The 22,699-nt window shown below is 42.0% G+C and overlaps 3 protein-coding genes across 5 annotated transcripts in view; 2 read left to right on the top strand and 1 right to left on the bottom strand.

The window, feature by feature from the left end:
- Positions 1-6,152, bottom strand: part of IQCG (IQ motif containing G) — a 43,657-nt gene extending 37,505 nt beyond the window's left edge. The window contains exons 1-3 of the mRNA XM_045287522.1: positions 5,249-6,152; positions 3,119-3,189; positions 668-938 (exon numbers count right to left, since the gene is read on the bottom strand). Coding sequence (XP_045143457.1) covers positions 668-938; positions 3,119-3,126 — 279 coding nt within the window. The 5' untranslated portion in view covers positions 3,127-3,189; positions 5,249-6,152. The remainder of the gene's footprint in view (positions 1-667; positions 939-3,118; positions 3,190-5,248) is intronic.
- Positions 6,153-6,458: 306 nt separating this feature from the next.
- On the top strand, positions 6,459-9,209 carry RPL35A (ribosomal protein L35a). Of its 2 annotated transcripts, none has more exons than XM_045287552.1 (5): positions 6,459-6,519; positions 7,368-7,411; positions 7,582-7,734; positions 8,517-8,661; positions 9,150-9,209. In XM_045287552.1, the coding sequence occupies exons 2-5, from the start codon at positions 7,401-7,403 to the stop codon at positions 9,171-9,173; spliced, it is 333 nt and encodes a 110-aa protein (XP_045143487.1). In that variant the 5' UTR covers positions 6,459-6,519; positions 7,368-7,400; the 3' UTR covers positions 9,174-9,209. The 2 variants fall into 2 exon arrangements, with proteins under 2 accessions (XP_045143487.1, XP_004712308.1); XM_004712251.2 differs by having other exon boundaries at positions 6,463-6,486.
- A 4,400-nt stretch (positions 9,210-13,609) lies between these two features.
- LMLN (leishmanolysin like peptidase) overlaps positions 13,610-22,699 on the top strand; it is a 39,053-nt gene continuing 29,963 nt past the window's right edge. For both annotated transcript variants that reach the window (XM_045287556.1, XM_013007142.2), the window contains exon 1: positions 13,610-13,828. In XM_045287556.1, the coding sequence (XP_045143491.1) occupies positions 13,610-13,828 (219 nt within the window). The remainder of the gene's footprint in view (positions 13,829-22,699) is intronic.

Below are 22,699 nucleotides of genomic sequence, written 5' to 3'. Positions count from 1 at the left end.
AAGAGCATTCTGAATGTCATATACTGATTGAAGTTATTTTGAAAGGTAAGATGTTCTCAAAAGCTGATGGCGTTTGGGTTTGTCCGAAAGTCACACCAACACTTTGCAATAGTAAGAGTGAATAGATTGCTTAGTTGTAAATGTTTGGTTTAGCTTTAACTCACTGCCATGGAGGCGATGCTGACTCACAGTGACCCTATAGGACAGGGTAGAACTGCCTCTGTGGGTTTTTGAGTCTATAACTCTTTATATAGGAGTAGAAAGCCCAGTCTTTCTCTTGTGGAGCAGCTGGTGGTTTCGAACTGCTGACCTGTGGTTAATAGTCCAACGTGTAATCACTACACCATCAGGCTCCTCTTGGTTAGCTTTCCAAAAGATAAGTGAGGCAACTCAGTATTTTGACTGATTTCCTCAGGATATATACTGTATTTATACTGATTTAATGTCAATGCATTGGAAGAAGATTCTATTCTGATTAGTAATGTATCTTGAGCTTTGGCTACCTCACTCATCAATGGAAAGTGTACATGTCAAATAATCATTGTAGTCCTAGATTTGAAGTAGAGGGACATATTTTCCATGGTAAACGTAGTGGCATCGGGGCTGTCAATGGTGGAGAAGTGCAGAGGAAATAAAGCGGATATTAAGTAATAGTGAGGGTATCTACCAAGCTGGTGCTCTGACTTCGTTCATACTGAATTGGCATGATGTAGTTTAGAATAGAGAGCTGGTCGGTGGCATCCTCCAGAACCGCTGAGATTCTCAGCACTTCTAGAAGGGAGAGTTGTAGCTCTGCATATTCTGGGATGGATTCTACTTCTATATCTTGGGCTGTTTCATCCTTTCTTCTGGCAGAACCAGGTGGTTCACCTGTCACCGACATCACCTCAGAATCCAAAACTTTTGGGGGAGCATCAGAGGCTTCTTCCAGTTGATCTCTAAAAAAAAAAAAAAGCAAAGCAAAGAAAAAACATGTCAACAACGAACATTTACATATTACATAGATGGAAGAAGTGGCAGGCAGACTGGCTTCTGCAAAGTCCACATTGTCATATAACCTAGATGAAAGGCAGAAATGATTCTGCTGTATGAGTTCCAGTGATATTTTGACTAAGACAAGTAACTTATTGCTCAATGAAGTTATACAGTCTATGCTATCTGGCCATGCTCAACCAATTGGAATTTAAGCCAAAATTAACTTTTTAAGTTCTAGCAGCATCTCTAGCTCTTAATTAAAAGTATATTGTGATGAGTGAAAAACATACAGTGGTAGCCAGCCTCCAAAGGGTATTCATGCCTTTGTGTAGTCTGCCCCATATTGAGCAGGACTAACATATGTAACCAATACAAGTCTCTGGGTATAACAAATAGTTAACATGCTCCGCTGCTAACCCAAAGGTTGGAGGTTCAAGTTCACCGAGAGGCACCCTGGAAGAAAGGTCTGCCAATCTACTTGTAAAAAATCAGCCATTCTAATGACAAGGATGCTTCCAACACATCAAGTGTTATGAAAAGCAGACTGAGAAACTGTTCCAAGTTAAAGACCACGATGTACCCCTGCACTGGAGCTGAGATCTGAGAAAAACAAACAAACAAACAAACAAACCAAACTCACTGCCTCCGAGTCAACTGTGGGCTTCTGACCATGCAGATCACAGCCCAAATACACCACGTCTCCTGGGAAAAAAAGTGTGTTATAAATAAAGGACATTATTGGGACAATTGGTGAACTTTGAGTACGTGAGATAACACTGTTGTACCAATGATAAACTTCCTGAATTTGAGGATTGTGTTGGGATTTTGTTGGAGAATGTCTTTGTTAGTAGGAGTTATACACCCAAGTCTTAAAAGGTGATGGTCTACAATGTCCTCTCTAGTCCTTCATACCACACTGTAATGATACATAATCAGATAAAGCAAACGGTGGGAAATGTTAATAGGGCATCCAGGTAAAGAATGTGGAAGAAAGATAGGGTAGTCTCCATCTGTACAGATTTATAGCTTTTGAAGCCCTTTGGGACAGTTCTACTCTGTCCTGTAGGACGCTATCAGTCCAAACTGATTCAATGGCAGTGAGCTTTGGCTTGGTAGGTGAAGGATAAATAGATGTTTATTGTAGGAGTAGGGAGGAAGTACTAGAACTGATTGTGATGATGTATATACAACTCATTTTAAGAACAATTCAACCATAGAAGTGTGTGATATGGGAATACAGTACCAAGAAAACCACCAAAAAAGAAACTAAACTTTACTAATAGTTACCACTGGTGAAGGGGAAAGAGGTATTACTTAAGGGGCATTGAGTTCAGGTCAGTAGTGGTGTAATAATTTGGAAAAGGATATCAGTAATGGTTGTACTACACCAAGAGTATAATCAACAGTACTGAATTATACAAGTAGAAGTTGTGGAATTGAATGTTTTGTTGAGTATATTTTTGCCACAATTAGAAAAAAATTACATTAGTAACAATGAGTACAAGGAAGAAGAAAATGTTCTAGAATTGGCTGCGGTGATAATTGTACAACTCTTCTTGATATGAATGAATTATTGAATTGTATGAAGTACTAATAAAACTGCCAAAAACCAAAAACCAAAGCAAAACAAAACAAAAAAACCCCCAGCTATTGCCAAACTTACAGAGCACAGCTATATTGTGACATACATGGACAACCTAGAACCAAGAGGGTATTACGGAAGTGACAGCGTGACTTCTAAGGCTATGCATTAAACGACATTGCAGCTTCCATGACACTCAAGCAATCCTATAGAGTGGTCCATGGAGCTTAAGGAAGGAGGCCTCTTGCCAACAGCCAGCATCAACCGGTCAATTATGTAAATAAACCATCTTCAAACTGGACCCTCCAACCTCAACCAAGTCTCCAGATGCTTGTCACCTTGGTCACATTCAATCTTATGTGAGACCTAAAGCCAGAACCTTCCAGGTAAACTCTTCAAAAATTTCTGATCCTTAGAAACTGCATAAAATAATAAACGCGTATGCATTATGCTAGGACATTTGGGGCCTATTTGTTACACAGCAATAGATAGCAAATGCACATAAATTTAACAGAAGGCATAATGCTTAAATATATAAAATAAACTAGGATTTGAACATACTTTTCCATTGTATTTGAATTAGTCTTGTTACTCTCTGTGATACAATTATAATTTCATAAAAATGCAGCCACCTGAAATGGAAAAGTAAAGTTGAAATTAGTTTAAGGGAGTGTTGAATGATGTTTCAGAAATTTCTATGTTCTCTCCTTAAGAGAAAATTCAAGAAAGTTAAGAGTTAGGTAGAGATTCCTGTTTTTGCTTAATAAAGCTGTTCTAAAGCTGAAAGACCCACTGTCATCATTGTGATGGCAGTTAATGTAATTAGGGCTCTGTCCAAGTGAGAGGTAAATGAACTCTTAGAGTCCCATGTTAAGGTAAATTAATGTCCAACACAGGTTTAATGCCTTTGATTGTACTCTACATTTTATATGGAAATTCCTAGATAATAGTTTTTTTTCTGACTCTGATTACTAGCATTATTTCATTAGATCATTCTTTATCTCTAGACTTCCAGATAACAGAATTTATTACACCTAAGTTAGACGTAACAATAGCGAGTGTACTTTTAAAACTGAAATTATCCTAAAAATCCATTTAACATTGCTATTTAGATGGTACTCTTCCTAAATATGTTACTTTAGCGATTAACCTGCTTGAATAAAGTTTCCAATGATAGTACCCCATAGAAAACTGTGCTCTGTATTGAACAATAAATGCTGTTTTCTTGTGACTTGGTCCACAATAAAGAGACTCTGGGGGGTATGAAATGTCTCATTCACCAAAATTGCTATATTTAAACATCAGTCACATAAAACAGAATCTTTATGCTAACTGAAAAAAAGAAAGTCTACAAGAATCAATTTTTGTGGTGCAGAGACAGTCCTAGGAAGAGTCAGCATGGTGTCAAACATAATTGTACTCTGTGGTTGTACCGTTCTTTGTTTGCAGTGTTTTTAGTTTTGGAGCACGAGTAAACGGTACTATGTGTAACTGAGACATGATTGTGCTTATGTAGAAGCCACACATAGCACATGCATGTAGTTACTATGTGTGATATATCCCTGTATTTTCTATTTTACTATTTTCACATTTATTTTATAAAAATATATACAGTAAAGGACACACCATTTCAACAAATTCTATGTGTACAATTCAGTGATACTGCTTACATTCTTAAAGTTGTATCAACTGTTGTATTCTTTTCCAAATTATTACACCACCATTAATATAAACTCCCTTTCCCTTCAGCTTCCCATCTAACTTTTTGAGATGGTGTGTGTCAATTTGATCCCATCTAGAGAACTCTCTGAAAAAGCATAATGCTCAGGGCAGACATACTTAGCAAAGAAGGTAAACAATTGTTTGATTCAAAGCAGACAGCCAAGTATTGTTTTGAGGTCTAAGGTTGAATGACTATCTCAGGGCATTCATCCAGTTTTAATAGCACCAGAAAGTCTGGACTCCATTGTAGCCTGTCATATTTTGCTTTAACAAATATTGTCTATGATGTACAAATTGGTTAGCACTTGCATTTGAAAAAAATGCCTCCAATGATTCTTCCTGACCTAGCCTTTCCCAGACACACCAGGCTGGAGCAGGGTTCCTCTGCTATGAAGCATGGGCATAATTCTTATTTCCCTGCAGAGCCCTCCCCAGTTTGTCACACTCACGCCTGCTTCTCCAAGCAGACCGCATGTTCCATGAGAGCCAGGCCCAGGGCCACAACGCTCACTATTGTGCCCTCAGTTCCAGGCACTGTGTTCTGAGTGAATGAAGAAATAAAAGAAATTCCTACTTAGTGTTTTATTCCTCAAGGAGTACATACATTTGGAACTTCAAGGAATTAAATTATCTGGGGCAGATGAAAACTTGGTGGGAGAGAGCTATCTATAAGTTATGAACACTCCATTCTGATGAATTCAAGAGACAATCTGATAGACAGTTACTTTATAAAATCCGAGTTATTCTTTACCCCTCTCCCTTTCCTTATTCATCATCAAACCCTGTCAGCTTTACATTTAAGGATTTCAGCAACTCATCAGCTGCATCTCCACACCAACATCTCCCAGCAGGATCAACACCATCACCTCCTAGTTGATTTCTTTACTGATGCCTTGGCCTCAGAAGTCAGAGTGGAGTCATTTCCTCTGTAAAATAACTAAACAAAACCAAACCAAAAAACGGGGACACCTGGTGGCACCATGATTAAGAGCGTGGCTGCAAACAGAAAGGCTGGTGGTCTGACCCACGAAAGGTGGCAGTCTGTTCCACAAAGAGCACAGCTCCGAGGGGCAATGCTACCCTGTCCTGTCGTGTCGTGTCCCTGGGAGTCCACGTCTACTCTACCCCAACTCTTCTTTCCTCTTCCTGCACAGAAACCTCACGTGGCTTCCTTGTCGGAGAAAAGCCTTCTTGACGTTGGCTTCCCTGCCTTTCTTCCCTCCTGTTTCTCCATAGATGTTAACGCCGTCCAGCGAGCCACAATGTACGGTGCAGGTTTATTGTCTGGCCCCCCGACTGGGGGGAGCTCCACGGGGGCAGTGGGCTCCCCTTTCCCAGCCCCGGGGCACAGGGCAATGTCCAGGAACAAGCCCCACAGCCCGACGGCAGCGCCCTCCCAGCACGCTTTCCTCTGGCACCAGCGGTCACCCAAGAAGAGAAGTCCACGAATGCCCAATCCTCGGGAGAGGTGACCCTGTGACTCCCACGGCCCCTCTCATTCTCGGCTGCAAGTATTTGCTGGGGCCTCTCCGTGCGGACCGGCTGCAAGGGCGCCCCGGGTTTCCGTCCGACAGGTGAGAGAGGCTTCTAGAAAGGTGCGAGGGCTTCTCGGGACATGTTCTTATCCTCGGCTCCAAAACGAAGGATTGGAGCCATTTTTGAAAGGTGTAAGAGAGAGAAGAAAAGAGGAAGATAGAAATGAGGAAAGGATTCCTCCTGCCTTCGCGCTCCCGGCCTTTCTCTTCCTTCCAGGGCAGGATCCGAACGTGGGTCTCCAGTGTAGTAGAAAGGAAAGTGACGCCCACTTAGCGATCCAGACCTGAAGTGTCTGGTGGCGGGACAAATCTTGCAGTGCCGGTTTCTAGCTTTGCACCGACCGCACAGCGAGACGCTGTCCCCAAGCTACGTTGTTCCTATGGCAACGTACGCAGTGGGCGGAGCCGAGTCCTCTCCTCCATTAGCTGTCTATCACTTTGCCTTCTTCAGTCTTCAAATAACGCACGCTGCAACTTATGAAGGAGAAAAGACGCGGGTAAGGAATTGTAAGACTGCTCTTGGATGTGACTTGTTCTAGTCAGGAGATGATTTTGTTTTTCTGGCGTTTGCGGAAGATACCTAAATGAGGGGCGGGGTGAAGAGATGCTTACCCACAAGGCAACGCGCTGGGCCCTAGCGTGCCTTTTTCCGCCATATTGGGGCCTGTGGAGGTGGGTGAGCCTTCAGTTGCTGAGAATTTGAGGGTAAATAGTTGGGTTAGACTTTTCGGTGTTCATCGCGAGGCATTTGTGCCGTTCGGGGGCCCCGTGAGCCAGGGGTTTCTCAGGATTTCAGGGAGAAGGAGGGCGGGATGGCAGAGATGTGCGGCTGATGGTGCTGCTTGCCTGACGTCCGGAAAGCGGTTGCTTCAGCGGTCGGATTTGCTCCCTAAACTGAACCTTCTGAAATAGGGGCACCTCGTTTATCAAACTGGCCGATTTGAGGGAGTCATTGCCTTAGAGTGGATCCAAGTGTCCTTTTTTGAATACTTTCTGCTGAGGTACACCTGGTTTTTCATATCTCGAAATGCCGCCTGCTGATTCTGGCGTGAGAGGTCTTCGTATTGGAATTTGTAGTGTTTTTCTTGGAGTATCTTAAGATTTGACCCTTTTTTCCCTTTGACCTCCCCCCCGCCCCGACTTCGCAGTGTGCTTAAGGTGTCAAAGGCATTCAAGCAGGCTTGGCTGTCTTGACAAACCTGTCATGTACAACGTGGCACAATTGTTTCCCCGTAGCATTACTATGTAAATTAAGACGCCCTAGTGGCGTGGTGGGTTAAGCGTTGGCCCGATACTCACAAGGTCACAGTGTGAACCCAGCAGTCCTCTGCAGAGACGACGAGGGAGTCTGCTTCCCTAAGATTTACAGCCTGGGAACTTGGGGGTGACAGTTCTCCGTGGCCACTGTGGGCCAGGATCCACTCGTCAGTGGGCATTCTAGGAAATGTCGATCAAAAAAGAATTTGCGTAATATCCTTAAGAAACGAGGGGAACTTAGTGGGGAAGTTTCATTGCAAGATTATAAACTAGTCTTTTCTTTGTTATGTTTTAAGGCCTGCTGGGAACAGGACTTCTAAACGGCAACTATGTCTGGAAGGTACGAGCTTTCTATACAATTCGTTTGAATTGTAGTTGTATTTTTGGACCAAGAAAGATATTTGCTGTAAATAATTTGGGGCGCATGCAGTCAAATAATCCTGGTGCTTTGCTGAGGTTAGAAAGCTTTTCACAGGTATGGTTAACGGCATATATGTTTGTGTGTTTTAGGCTGTGGTCCAAGGCCATTTTTGCTGGCTATAAACGGGGTCTACGGAACCAGAGGGAGCATACGGCTCTTCTTAAAATTGAAGGTGTTTACGCCCGAGATGAAACGGAATTTTATTTAGGCAAGAGATGTGCTTATGTGTACAAAGCAAAGAAGTAAGTATATGTTAAAAGCCTTTGAGGTTTTTTTTTCCACTTAAGATCTGCCTTGTTTTTTTCTTGAGAGAAAAATAAACTATAATGTTGATACAGCATTTGGAACTAATAGGGATTCAGCTCATTAAGCTTTGCTGTAGAGGGATGTTAATTTTGTAGATAATGTTGAATTTCGGTAACTTCAAGATTAAAATGATAGCTGTGCATTATTTTAAGGAAGACATTCTTTATATTAGGATACTCATAAGGGTTTATGGAATACTTTCCATGTACCTTAATTCCTAAAATTGCATGTTTTAAACATGTTCACAATGTGTCCACAGCAGTAGTTCTTAATCCTGGATTCCTTTTTGCCTCAGGTCACATAAAATCTATGGGGTCATACTTTCATCCTCTATTTCCACAGCTAGCAGGTTCCTCTGAAATTACAAGTACACTGGCTAGACTCCAATATGGCCCTCACTAAATTAAAGCCTTTAATTCAACCTCCCTCGAGAACAGAAAGTCTCACTTTGTAGTTAGCAGTGTAATGTAGCATACCACAAAATCCCAGCATTTGATACCCTGCAACTTTCTTCTGTTTTACTCGGTTTAAAAGTATTTCTGTAAACTGCAATAGACCCATAAACTGATATTTGGCATACATACGATAGGAACATGTTTGTTGCCTACGCATTATTTCTTGGTTTTAGTCTAATCCTTTAGTTAAATGGGCCACCTTGAACTTTTTAAATTTGTTTGTTTTTTGAGTGCTCATGCATTTTCTTCTACCTCTGTATCAGCAACACAGTGACTCCTGGCGGCAAACCTAACAAAACCAGAGTCATCTGGGGAAAGGTAACTCGTGCCCATGGAAACAGTGGCATGGTTCGGGCCAAATTCCGGAGCAACCTGCCTGCAAAGGCTATTGGACACAGAATCCGTGTGGTAAGTAAAAATATTAACCAGACTAGCCCTCTGTTTAGTCAAATTAAGCTCAAGGGGTTGGGACTTGATTTCTAAGGGGCCATTCTACTGTGGTTTTACTTTGTTCAATGTCACTAGTAGGTAATGAAGCAAGATTAGTGGCTACAATTTATTTGGGGCATCTGACTGTTAGTATGTCAATAAAGCATTGTAGAGAAGGCAGAATGTTAGCATGGATTGTGGTTGATCGCAGAATTTACTGAAGTTTCCTGGGAGGAGCTACTGAAGTTAATACTTTTCTTAAAAGATAATTATTGGGCATTTATTCAATGCCAGTCTTGTTAGAATAGATAATACTAGCTATATTTTCTAGATGAAGAATTTGCTTTTCCTAGGTCCTAGGACTCTGACCAAAGTAAGTTATGAAAAACTTAAGAACACATTTGTTATTGTACTTAATGTTTGTAAATTTATTGTATTTACTTAATGTTTTTGTTTCTCCCCTCCAGATGCTGTACCCCTCAAGAATTTAAACTTAAAAGTAAATAAATAAAATTGTGCATTTGTTACTTCTCTTTTGTATTTTTATTAAATCACTTGGAAACTCATATTCTCTAAATTGTTAATGCTTTAAATGGACATTGCTGTGGAGAAATGGCTTTCTTGGAATTCGTTTTCAGAGCAGAAGGAAGGTGTAGAGCTATGTTGGTATTTTAGAACTTTAAACAATGACCTACTGGGGTTTCAGAAGTTAAAATTTAAATAGGTAAGCTTTTGTTGGGCTGTTGAAGCCGAATATAAATATATCTTGTTTTACTGTGCTGTGCAGATGGTGTGGCTTTTTTTGGTTTTGGTCAAAGGTTTTGAAGCCCCATAGCAAGTCTCATTTTTCCAACATGTTTCACATTTTGGTGATTCTCACAATATTTAAAGGTGACATAATGTTGCACACTTAGTAGTTTATAGTATACTAAAAAAACCAAATTCGCTATCCTGACTCAGTAGTCCTATAGGATAGGGTAGAATTGCCCCTGTGAGTTTCTGAGGTTGAGTAGAAAACTTCCTCTTTCTTGCTATTTTATTTTGTAAGCCTTGTTTATATGTATTGGAAGACCAGAAAATTCATGCGACTTTAAAAAATTATTTTATTGGGGGCTCGTACAATTCTTATCACAATTCCATACATACAAATGTATCAAGCACATTTGTACATTTGTTGTCTCATCATTCTCAAAACATTTGCCTTCTACTTTAGCCCTTAATATCAGTTGCTCATTTTACTCCCCCCTCCCTCATGAACCCTTCATAATTCATAAATTAACACGACTTTCTTGATAGATGCTTTATTGTGGTCTGGAACTGAACCTAACCTTGGAATAACATGGGCAAATGGGAGAAATGGTGTTTACCAGGGAGGGGGGAAAAATCCTGGGTGTGTACCAATCCATGGTTACCTGCATGCACGTCAGAATTGGTTTGTGCTCTGAGGTTTCAGACCAAGGCTTATCACCAGCTCCTTCATGGTGCCTCTAGTGACCTCAACCCTTCTATGTTTGGGTTTGCTGAACATTCTGACCTTTTTTACTACTTAGGGGATCTCGGTTTTACTGTGTACCATTTATCTTTAAACTTCTCAAAAGCACCCTTGTAATAAACACTTGTTCACTATAGATTTGTTGTGTAAATTTGTGATGAGGGAATTTGGAAGAGTATGGATCCAGAAGGATAAGATTCAGCAGCTTTTATTGGGGTGAGATCACAAATTCTCTCACCCCGTCATATCAGTTATATCAAATGTGGGGTTTGGACTTTGTACTTAGATGTTTCAAAGGAGAATGGGTCTAAAATACTTTAAAATATGTAAGTTACTGGAGATAAAATCTAATGCATGTGATTGATTTCCAATCCATTCAAAAGCAGCTAGGCCTTTGCTTTATTAAATCATTGACAGTGCACTAAAAACTAGGAGCTTGCCAAAACAAATTTTGGAATGTGCATTTGGATTCCTTTTAGAAGCAAACATTTGATTATTGGAACACTTAGAAACAGTGTAGAAAACTGGGTCAAGGGCAGAAAGTTGCTATTCTTGGACCTACCCCAGTGAAATTAGCACGTTTTCTCCATATACAAGGAACCACCTTAGTCGGATGCAAAATCTATTGAAGATAGCCTTGGTAAATAAAATGTAGCCAGTACTTGAGGTAATCGGAGATTGAGACGTGAAGGTAATAGGGTATTTCAGGAAAAGGGAAGAAGCAACATTTTATTTTAAACTAAAAGGCAGTTTGAGGAACCATTCAAATTTTGTCAGAATGATTGGAAAAATTTTATGATTAAGAAAGATCTTGTAGGACCAGTGGTGTGAGTGGCAAAACAGGGAGGGTAAAGGGAGAATGGGTAGGAAAGAGGGAACTGATTACATGGAACTGTGTGTGACCTCCCTGGGGGATAGACAACCGAAAAGTGGATGAAGGGAGACGTCGGACTGGGCAAGATAATGACAAAATACCCATTTATAAACTATCAAGGGCTCATGCAGGACCTAATGTTGGGGGTTTAAATGGAGAGAAAATGTTTTGAGAAACGATGTACAAATGCGCTTTACACAATTGATGTGTGTATGGATTGGGATAACAGTTGTATGAGCCCCTAATAAAATGTTAAAAAAAAAAAAAGAACTTGTATACTAAGAACTTTAGACTCAATGTTGTATGTAACAATGTCACTAAAGAGATACCTAAGGATGACCAGATTTCATGTTCTAGAAAAATCACAGTGGCATCCTAGCACAAATTGAGGAAAGGGAAACCAGGTAAACTTTGTAGTGGGTGAAAAGATCACATTTGAAAAGTGGTAGATCTGATGTGGAATCTAAATTTCACTGCCTGTTGAAGGATATACTTAATGAGTTTATGTATAAAATGGTAAACCCACCTATCCTTATTACTAGCCTTGTTATAGACTTTCTTGAGGATTTCCTATTTCTTGGCAGTTCCCTGTGGTTCAAATATGTCAATGCTTCAATATCTTGCCTTTAGTTTTCTGTTTTCATGGTCCACTGAGCTTTGTCTCAATTTTCCGTTTTATGGGTTTCTTCAGGTACAATTCTGTAGTTGCAATATCTGTAATGGAAAGGATCTATTCAGCCTCTTCTGGGTTAATGTGATTGCAATTGCCATCCTATCCTGACCCCATTGCGACCTCATGCACAACAGAATGAATCACTGCTCAGTCTTGCAGCAACCATCAGAATTGCTATGCCTGAGCCCATTGTTGGCAGCCACTTACACGTCTCCTCAGGGCCTTTTTTGCTGCCCCAGTGCTTTACCAAACATGATGTCCTCCAGCAACTGATGTCTCTTGACAAGTCCAAAGTGTAAGATGGTCTTGGCAACCTTGACCAGTGGAAGAGGAATCTATGAAGCACTTGATCTTAACATTTTCCAAGACAGGTTCGCCCTTTAGTGGTCCAAAGTAGTTTGAAGACCCTTCTCCAGCACGATTCAAATGCATTGATGGTTCTTTAGTATTTCCTATTCAATGTTCAACTTTCATATGCATATAAGGCAATAGAAAATCCCATGGCTTGGGTCAGGCGCACCTTAATCCTCAAAGTAACATTCTTGGTTTTTCTGTATCCGAAAGTGGTCTTGTGCAGCAGATTACTCTAATAGAACTGATCTTTTGATCTCTTGGCTGCTGCTTCTATGAGCATTGAATGTGGATCCAAGCAAGACAACATGATGTTGATTTAAATGGTAAAGTTAATTCTGTCACTGAAGACAAATGTGTGCATAAGCAAATGTGGTGAGGAAAGCTGATGGTGCCTGGCTATCAAAAGGTAGGCATCTGGGGTCTTAAAGGCTTGAAGGTAAACAAGCGGCCATCTAGCTCAGAAGCAACAGCCCACATGGAAGAAGCACTCCAGCCGGTGTGACCATGAGGTGTTGAAGGGATCAGGTATCAGGCATCAAAGAACAAAAAATCATGTAAATGAGGGTGAGTACAGAGTGGAGACCCAAAGCCCATGGACAGCCTCTTATAGAAGGGTCGCGGGGAGGAGACCAGCCAGTCAAGGTTGATGTAGCAACGATGAAACATACAACTTTCCTCTAGTTCTTAAATGCTTCCTCCCCCACCATCCCAATTCTACCTTACAAATCTGGCTAGACCAGAGGATGTACATTGGTACAGATAGGAACTGGAAACACGAATCCAGGACGGATGATCCCTTCAGGACCAGTGATGAGAGGGGTGATATCGGGAGGGTGGTGGGAAGGTGGGGTAGAAAGGGGAACCGATTACAAGGATCTACATATAACCTCCTCCCCGGGGGATGGACAACAGAAAAGTGGGTGAAGGGAGACGTCGGACAGTATAAGGTAAGACAAAATATAAATTATCAAGGGTTCATGGGGGAGGGGGGGAAATGAGCTGATATTAAGGGTTCAAGTAGAAAGCAAATTTTTTTATAATGATAATGGCAACTAATGTCCAAATGTGCTTGACACAATGGATGGTATGCATGGATTGTGATAAGAACTGTATGAGCCCCCAATAAAATGATTTTTTTTTAAAGTTAATTCTGTAGGAACTGACAAATGAGCCCCAAATTCATGACTTGGGATAAGTGCAATGGAAATGAGCTATAAAGTGGCATCTTTTCTGAGTGACAGATACAAGGAATGAAAAGGGTTCAAATCCATATACTATTACAGTATCCACCTATCAATAACATCCCTTAGTCTTCCTTCCCACAGCCTGGTCACGTGGACAAGTAAAAGGCGTTTATTGGGCAGCTTCGGGAAATGAGAAGCATTGGACCGGGTCGCTGCCCTCATCTTCCGCGAGGAAGTGCTTGCAGTTGACGTCAGCCAATCAAAAGCCGTCTTTCCAGCGGCTGGTCCCCGCACCTGCTCCGAGCGGCGAGGGGCGGAGTCAGCGCCGGGCGCAGCGGCGTACGTACTCCATGGCAACGACGCTCAGCCCGAAAATGGCGGCCGAGGGCGGCGGAGGAGCGGGATGCCCGGGTTCAGGCCCGGGCCCAAGCCGCTGGCACTGGAGCGGTTCTTTATGGGCCCAAGGCATTTTATTCCTCTTGGGATGGCTCCGGGCAAGCGCCACATATTTTCCTGTCTCCTTGAGCAGCGCCCCTCCTTGCCGGCACCACGTCCCCTCTGACTCCGAGGTAGGGCGACCGAGGGTAGGGAGCGCACCCGGAGGCGTGAGGTGGCGGGAGGGACTGGTGCAGAGGGCAGGCAGTCACTGGGAAAAGGTGTTCGACTGGAGAAAGCGACACAGGGGCAGCTACTGGACTCTTGGCTGGGATCTGCTCTTAACTAGACTCCCTGCCTGCTCCCTCTCGGCTCTCGGAACGGCTGCACGCCTGTGCGGAGGGAGGGCGCTCTTCGTAGCTAGTCCCAGAGGAGTGGGTTTCAAATTGATGCGTACCTGAATCACCTGAAGGAAGGACTTGTTAAAACAAAGATTGTCGTCGCATTCCCCCACTTTCTGACTCAGGTCGGCGGTGGGTCCTCAAGATTTGCATTTCAAGTTTCCAGATATTTGCTGATCCTGCTGGCCTAAGGACCACACTTTAGACAACCACGGATCTAAAAGGTTTGGGAAGAGATTGATAGGAGAGCCAGGCACAAGGCGGTGGCGTGGTATTAGGGGTGCTCTGGGAACGGAATCGGAAGTTATCCGTTACTTTGCATGTTTTGCCTGCTCCCCAGTCTTGGAAGTGCTTGCACCTTCCCAGCCCATTTTCCGCCTGGCCCAAATTCTTTTCCCTAGCCTTAGGGAGCCTGCTGAAACCACCCCTGCTGGGTGTTCTAGTCCTTTCGCAGCACCTCTTTTCTGGCACTAAGTCAAGTATTGCTTTGTGATGGTGGCTTGTTTTCCAGGCTTGTCTTGCCCACTTAGCTAGATTAACTTCCCCTGGGACAGGTTTGTGTTTCAGTAGTTGACTTTTCCACAGGCAGTAGCTAGAGGTGGGCCTTCAGTAGACTGAAGTCAGTACAGTATTTGAGGAAAGAACTGATTGAACAAGTTGTGGTTGTTTAACAATTTGCCTTACGGCGTTAGCAGGAATGGGTACCCTGGTGGGGCAGTGGATAAGCACTCAGCTGACCCCCCCAGCTGCTCCCAGGAAGAAAGACAAGACGCAGCCTTGCAGTTGTGCTCCGCCCTGTGGGGTCACTGTGAGTTGGAAGGAACTCTGAGGCTATGTGCTTGGGTTTTATCAGGAAAAATTCCAGTTCAGCTCAGAAATTTAAAACCACTTATATTTTGGTCATTTCCAAGAATGTTACGTGCATTCTCTCCCTAACCTTCTGTGTCAAAATATTAAAGTTTGGGGTTTGAGCTGCATTACAGCTTTAATCATTATACTGTCCCGCTGACTTCATTAAAACAATTTAATAACAAAAAAGCCCTGCAGTGCTCTCTGAATTTGGTTAAAATAAGGGGAAGTAGTATACAGAGCTGCAAAATCTCTGTGATACAAAGAACCTTAATAGCTGTGTTCATTGTGATGAGTTGTATGAGCCCCAAATACAATGATTAAAGCTGTGTTCTTCTAGGGCAGCGGTTCTCAACATGGGGGTCGAACAACCCTTTCACAGAGGTCGCCCAGTTCATAACAGTAGCAAATGACAGTTATGAAGTAGCAATGAAAATAATTTTATGGTTGGGGGTCACCACAGCATGAGGAACTGTATGAAAGGGTTGCAGCATTAGGAAGTTGAGAACCACTGTGTAATCATTCTCACCTTTGGCTTCAAAATTGTTTCTTCTTCAGAGACAGTAACTATATCATGAACTAACAGCAGGAACATAAACTCACTTAATCTAATGTTCATGTAGTTAGTTCTTTAAAGAACACAATACTCAAGGCAGACATTCTTTTACTAGCTGTGGTCAACTATTATTTTAAGAAGACTTCATGGACTATTTTGATTTAAAGTTAAAGATGATCTTGGGGTAATAGTTTTGGTCGTTCATCCAACCTCCTTGAGATTTACCATTCTGTTATGAATTTTCCCTCTTTGGGGCAGGGTGCTTTTATAGTAAGGGGAGTGGTGCACCATCCAGTTCTGTTCTCCTGGCAGAAGGAGGCAGTAGAGACCTATTGTTGTCCTGGGATAGCATCTTGCAAGCTTTCAAGATCCCAGACATTATGCAATGACCTAGGAGGTAGAACAGAAGCATTAGACATGTTATTAGGCCAGTTAATTGTGGTAGTCCTTGAAAACATGATCTAACCTCCAAAACGGAGAACCAGGTCCCTGGAGGTGTTGGGTACATGTAAGCAGCCTCCGCAGCTACTCTGTTATTTTTGTGAATATGTCTACCACACAACTTCGTCACTTTGCCTTTTTACAGGAATACAATGTACTGGCAGCCATTACCGTAATCAGTGTGTGATTGTTGCATTACAGTAAGCCAAAATCAGTGCTCCACAAGCATTCGCCTTCTCTTTCCCACATCCTCTCACCCATGGCAACACCAATAAACTTTGGTTTGAATGTTTTTGCATATTCTTGTCTTTTTATATGTGAGAGCATACAATATTTGCCTTTTTGTGAATAACTTATCTCAGTCAGCAAAATGTCTTCAGGGCCCATAATGTCATCGCGTGCATGAAGACTTCATTCTCTTTGACTGTGTAGTATTGCTCTCTGTGAATATACCACGGTTTGTCGATCCACTCATCCGATAATAGGCATTGGATATATAAGCCTTTTAGCTATTGTGAATAGTGCTGCAGTTAACATATATGGCTGTTTTCATGTCCTTTGTGTGTGTTCTTAACAGTGGAATTGTTGGGTCATTTGGTAGTTCTAAGCACAAAGTCAGCAGTTCAAAGTACTAGCTGCTCCTCAGGAGAAAGATGAAGCTTTCTACTACTGTGAAAAGTTAGTCTCTGTTACCTTCTGGGGTAGTTCTACCCTGTCCTGTCCTATAGGGTCGCTATGAGTTAGACTCAACTCAATGGCAGTGAATTTTGAAAGGAATCTTGGCGACACTCTTGGGTAAGCGTACTACTGCTAACTACAAGGTTAGTGATTCAAATGCAACAGCACCTCCACGGAAGAAAGTTAAGACTTACAGGCTCAAAATCACTATGAGTTGGAATTGACTCCATGGGGGTGGGTATGGTAGCTCTATTTTTAGGGTGTGTGTGTGTGTGTCATTGCATGCTATTTTCTATGGTAGGTGAACCATTTTGCATTTTTACCAGCAGTAGCTAATGGTTCCACTTTCCCCATATCCTTAACAACATTTGTTATTTTCTCTTTGTTTTATTAATCTTAACTACCCAAGTGGGAGAGAAATGGTATTTTATTGTGATTTGGATCTCTTTGGTGGCTAATGTCATTCTTATACTTTTAATATATCTAAGGAGCCTTGGTGTTGGTGGCACTCTGGGTTAAGCATTGGACTGCTAACTGCAACATCTGTTCAAACTTAGCAGGCACTCTAAGGGGAAAAAACGGAGGCTGTTTACTCCCATAAAGAATCATAGTCTTGGAAAACCTACGAGCAATTATTTTCTGCCCTGGTGGCATGGGAGATTATGCAGTGGCCTGCTAATTACAAGGTCAGCAGTTTGAACCCACCAGGCACTACTCAGGAGAAAGGTGTGACTTCTTGCTTCATAAGATTTATAGCCTCAGAAACCCAAAGGGTTAGTTCTATGCTGTCCTGTAGCATTGCTATAAATCGGGATTCTTAAAATGAGTTTCTTAGAGTTAATAAATAGTTTGATCTTCCTCTGTTAACAGTCTTTGTTTTTAATGAGAAGGTTTAGTCCATTTACATTGAACATTTCTATTGTCATGTTTGGATTTGGTTCTACAATTTAGCTACTTGGTTTCTGTTTGTTTTATTTGACTTTTAAATATCCTTTGTATTCTATTTTGATTCTATTTTGGCATGTTATATCCCTTTGCCATATTATTTTAAAAATTGAGGTATATTTAACCTTCACTAAAATATAAAATGCTTGAGTGTTTGCTCTATGAATTAAAGTTTGTTTTTTATCACATCTACTTCGAAGTACAGTCAGAATCTACTTTTACCACTTCATGAAAAATATAAGAATATTTTTGACAATATAGTTTACTATTTACCCAGGTCTTTTTGTTGCTGCTGAAATGAATACATTTATGAGTATATAACACCTGACAATGCATGTGTAACATATATTGCTGTTGTTCCTAGTTGTCATAGAGGTGGTTCCCAGTCATAGCAATCCATTGCAGAACAGAATGAAACACTGCCCGATCCTGCGCCATCGTCACAATTTTATGTATTTGGCTTTTCATCTTCACAATTTCTGCTATGCTTTAAATTTTTGTTGTAGCCATCCAGTTGAGGGTCCTCCCCTTTTTGTTTGACCCTCTGCTTTATGAAACATGAAGTCCGTTTCCAGGCATTGGTCCCTCCTGATAGCATGTCCAAAGTACTTGAGGCAACGTCTCAGCATCTGTGTTAGGCACGGCTCTCTAGAGAAACCCAGGACACTTAGGATTGTGTGTGTGTGTATGTGTTTATACAGGGAGAAGGAATATAACCGCTAATTGATCCACACAGCAGTACAGAGGGTTCAGTTCAATGCACTTTTGTGGAACAGTTAATATACTGAAAGTCCTTCAATTCACACGGGCTGCCAGTCCATGGTCAAGGAAGCAGACAGCAGAGTCTTCCATCGGGCAGGACAGGTAGAGTCTGCCCATAGGCAGCCTATAGCAGGGTGGGTCAGCAATTGTCAGTAGCTCAGGAGCTTAGTGAAGCAGTTCTGGATGGGATCTTGAACTCAAGTGATGCACTGTGACAGGATCAACCAGCCTCAAGCTCAAGCGATGTATGCACTAGCAGCAAGGTAAAGTGGGTCTTGAAGGAGTCTCAAGCTCTAGCAACAAGATCTATGGGTTGGCTTGGCCCATAGGTAGTGCAGCACACTAGCTCAAGCAGCTTGCTAGTCCTATCACCAGGGAGAAAGCGAGAGACCACATGCCAGCCGTCTTTATCTCACTTGCCCTCCAATCAAGCTTCGACCTGATTAAACTCCGTCCACATGTTCTTATGGAGGTCTAGTTGGCACATAAACCCATCATAGCATCTTTACTTTTAAGAATATTGTGGCTCTACCTCTCCCAAGACAGATTTGTTCATTCTTCTGGCAGACAATAGTACTTTCAGTGTTCTTTATCAACAGCAGAATTCAAAGGCATCAATTCTCCTGTCTTCCTTATTCATTATACAGCTTTCATATGCATTTGAGGCAACTGAAAATATAGCTTGTGCCAGACATGCCTGAGTCTTCAAAGTGACATCTTTCCATTGTAGCACTTTAAAGAGGTCTATGGACAGGTAACATATGTTACATGTTATACACCACATAATTATATATTTTTCCCTTTAGTTACATGTCTTTATAGAAATTAAAAAGAAATTGAATATGTATATAACTGTGTCAGGTTTAGTGATTCAGCAGGACTCTTAGGACTCAGCATATAGTCTTAGTTGCTTATAAAAAGCTCACTGCCGTCAGGTTGATTTGGACTCATAGTGACCCTGTAAGACAGCATAGAACCGCCTCTGGGAGTTTCTTAGACTTTAATGAGTCAATGGACATACAGCTTTACTGGAAGAGGGAGCCTCCCCCCACTCACCCCCTGTGGGGTCCCGGTGTTGTCACCTGAAGGCTCCGACATCAGCGACAAGAAAAGGAGATACCAACGCCACGTGAGACAGCGACTTTAATTTTCACTAGAGTAAAAAGCCTCACCTTCCTCCTGTGGAACTGCTGACCTTGTGGTTAGCAGCCAAATGTGTAACCCACTGTTTGATCAGGGTTCCTTAGTTGCTTATAGCTGAGAATTGTTATCGTGGAAGGACACAAAGCAAAACCAGCAAAGGGAAACAGATTATGGGGCAAATTGGTAGGGTGAGGGAACCAGAGAGAAACGTTCAAGAGCCCTCGCTCAGTGGAGACCAGGACTTAGAACTGGTTTCCCAAAACAGAAGCTCACTGCCATCTATTGATTTCTAATCATATTAGCCTGTAGGACAGAGTAATACTGTGTGTGACTTTCTGAGACTGCTTACCGGAGTAGAAAGCTTCATCCTTCCCCTGCTGAGCTGCTGGTCCTCAGGTTATCCAGAGACCCTAGTGAAATTGGTTTAGTCATGGCCAGCAAAGCAAAACTAACGGGTTCTAATTGTAAAAGTTGTGTGAGGTGGAACCACCACCAGCACTTGAGAAAGTGATGAGGTGAAGCCCTGGCCTGGGACATTCAAGAGCGTTGTACCGGATCCTTTCAGAAACCCGATGGCAGGAGATTGGATTATTGGATTGTGGAGAGCAAGACATATTCAAAATGGAGTAGGTGGCATCCTCTTTGAGCTGGGTACTGTTGTTTCTGACTGCCAGTCAAGAGATGTGGTTGCTATATAATGTACACGATGCTCTTATTTTTCTAAGAGGGGAAGATTAAATTTGTAGCATGGCGTCAACGTATTCTTTTTCCTGTTTCTCCAATTATCTTCTGGGTACACCCACACTTTACATATTTGGTTCTGTTCAGTTTTGCTTCATCAGCCATGATGTGGTGGGAAAATGGTTCGAAGCCCTACACTTAATTCCAAAAGCAATGAGTTGTGAAAACAAGTGCAGAGTATTGTCTATGAGAGCCATTCATCCGAGCCTAGGAGTTCAGAGTTTTTATCAAGATTGGCTACTGAGGTACAATTTCAGATGCTGAAAGCCCAGGTTCCCAGAAATAAGCAATTGTTCAACACAAATCACATTGTTTCTATAAACAATTTTAGCAGTTTAGACCACTCTTATCATTAGGGAAGTTTTCTATCCGTGTTGGGAACTGATTACTGTTCAAGTTCCCAGGCCCCAGCCAAGGGTGTCCAAGGATTGCAATCTCAGGCCTGATATGTTACTTCTTTTCTTTTCTTTTACTTCTTTTTTTTGTATTTACCCACACATACTTACATATCATTCCTAATGGTCTTTTTTCCTTCTTACAGATCCAAGTTACCATCTGACCCCTGCAGGGTTTCTCTGAGGGTTTCCTGTAGTTAAAAACATTTGGTGATTAATTTTGTTGTGTGTTTGAAAATATTTCCTCATCAATTTTGAAGCCTAATTTCATTGTATACTTTTCTTGTAGTACTTCTGGTATCTTCTATTATCTTCTGGTCTAAATGTTCGTGTTTTCAAGAAACTTTATTTCACTATGTTACTGGTGCTCGTTTGCACAGGAGATAAAGTTCCCATCGGATTCACACACAAACTACTCTGCGACTTTAGTTACTATCCCTACAATGCATCCATATTCTCACCGATTTCACACTGCCTGCCATCCCTTTTCCCTGCCCCTCCTAGCGTTCTCAACTTTGCTTTTGGGTCAGTGTTGACCCCTTACCTTCTGTAGTTGATTGCTTAAAAAAGAATATTCTTCTTAGTTTACTGTTTATTTCTCAGGCCAATCTGCTGTTTGAAAGGTGACCTCCTGGAGTGGCTTCTCTGTGGGTTCTTAATTAATGTTCTCCAGCCCTGGTGACTTCGTGGCACCGGTAACACATTGAGCTGCCTTCCTCAACGGCAGCAGCTCGAGACACCCCTGTGCTCCGTGGGAGAAAGGCAGGGCTTTCTGCTCCCGTGGAGTTCAGGACTTAGAATCTCACAGGAGCAGTTCTACCCTGTCCGATAGGGTGGATGTGAGTTGGCATCAACTCAATGGCAGTGGGTTACGTTTTGATTATTTTCTCTCTCTGAATTCTAATATCCATTGCAGTGGCTACAAAGAATTCCCAGACAAAATTTATGATTAAAGAGTTTATTGAGGAAATTAACAAGTTGTAATCCCTGCGAGAAATGCTCAGGGTTGAATTTATCAAGGCATGTTACAAAGTTCTTTCAGGTCTGCTAATAAAGGCCCAAAGGTGCGTATGTCAGCCCCAACCCAAAGATTGAATGTGGGTCAGCAATCTCAGTTCCCTGAATTAAGTGCCCCGAAACACTCCACTCGTCTGCAAGCTAGCCCTGCCCCAAAGCCCAAAGCTTTATTTGCTTTGTGGGCTGGGAAGTCCCTCGCTCCTTTTCATGCTCTGCTTCCCAGTTCTGCTGCTGCTTCTCTGGTGTAGTTGCCCTATGGATCTAGCAGATTCACACTGCAGAAATCTCAGGTCCAGAGACACACTCCAGTCATGGCTCTTGCTTGTAATGAAATCTCAACTCCTGCTTCTCAGAGGGCTCATTTTTTATCCACACCAGGATGGCACTCCAGAGACTTCTCTTTGCAGTTACTCACAGTTGAGTCCCATCCGTATCTTGCCCCGTCTTCTTCCCAGCTCGTGCACGGAAAGGTGGTCTGGTAGGAGTAGAAAAGCCACATTCAGTAATTAATTCACTGCTCCTGCATCTGTTCCAGCATATAAAGGGTACCTTAGGGCTGCAGTCTCAGTGACTCCTTCAGTCTTTATCAATCCAGTAAGTTTAGTTTTGGGTTTTTGTTGTTGTTGTTGTTGTTCACATTTGTTTTTAGCTTTGTTTTTTTTAATGAGTTGGAGTTTTGGCCTACATTTTTCTCTGTGTACTGTGTCTGTGTTCAGAATAGTTGGTGGTGATAGCCAGGCACCATCTAGTTCTTCTAGTCTCAGGGTGGGAAGAGGATCAGATTCATGTGGATCAGTATTCCTGTGGACTGATTTCTTCTTCGAGTCTTTGGTTTTCTTCATTCTCCTTTGGTTCAGATGAGAACAAAGCTAAGATGACCACTGATAAGCTTTTAAGACCTTAGGTACTACTCCTAAACTAGGATGTAGAACATTATTATTATTATTTTAATCATTTTATTAGGGGCTCCTACAACTCTTGTCACAATCCATACATACAAGTGTGTAAAGCACATTTGTACATTCATTGTTCTCATCATTCTCAAAACATTTGCTCTCTACTTAAGCCCCTGGCATCAGGCCCTCATTTTTACCCTTCCTTCCCCACTCCCCCTTAGAACATTATTTTTGTGAACTA

The sequence above is a fragment of the Echinops telfairi genome, unplaced genomic scaffold (assembly GCF_000313985.2).
Source record: "Echinops telfairi isolate 266 unplaced genomic scaffold, ASM31398v2 ScPeMD7_17;HRSCAF=63, whole genome shotgun sequence".
Classification (NCBI taxonomy): Eukaryota; Metazoa; Chordata; class Mammalia; order Afrosoricida; family Tenrecidae; genus Echinops; species Echinops telfairi.
The sequence above is the reverse complement of the archived record's forward strand: the minus strand, read 5'-3'. Positions and strand labels throughout refer to the sequence as shown.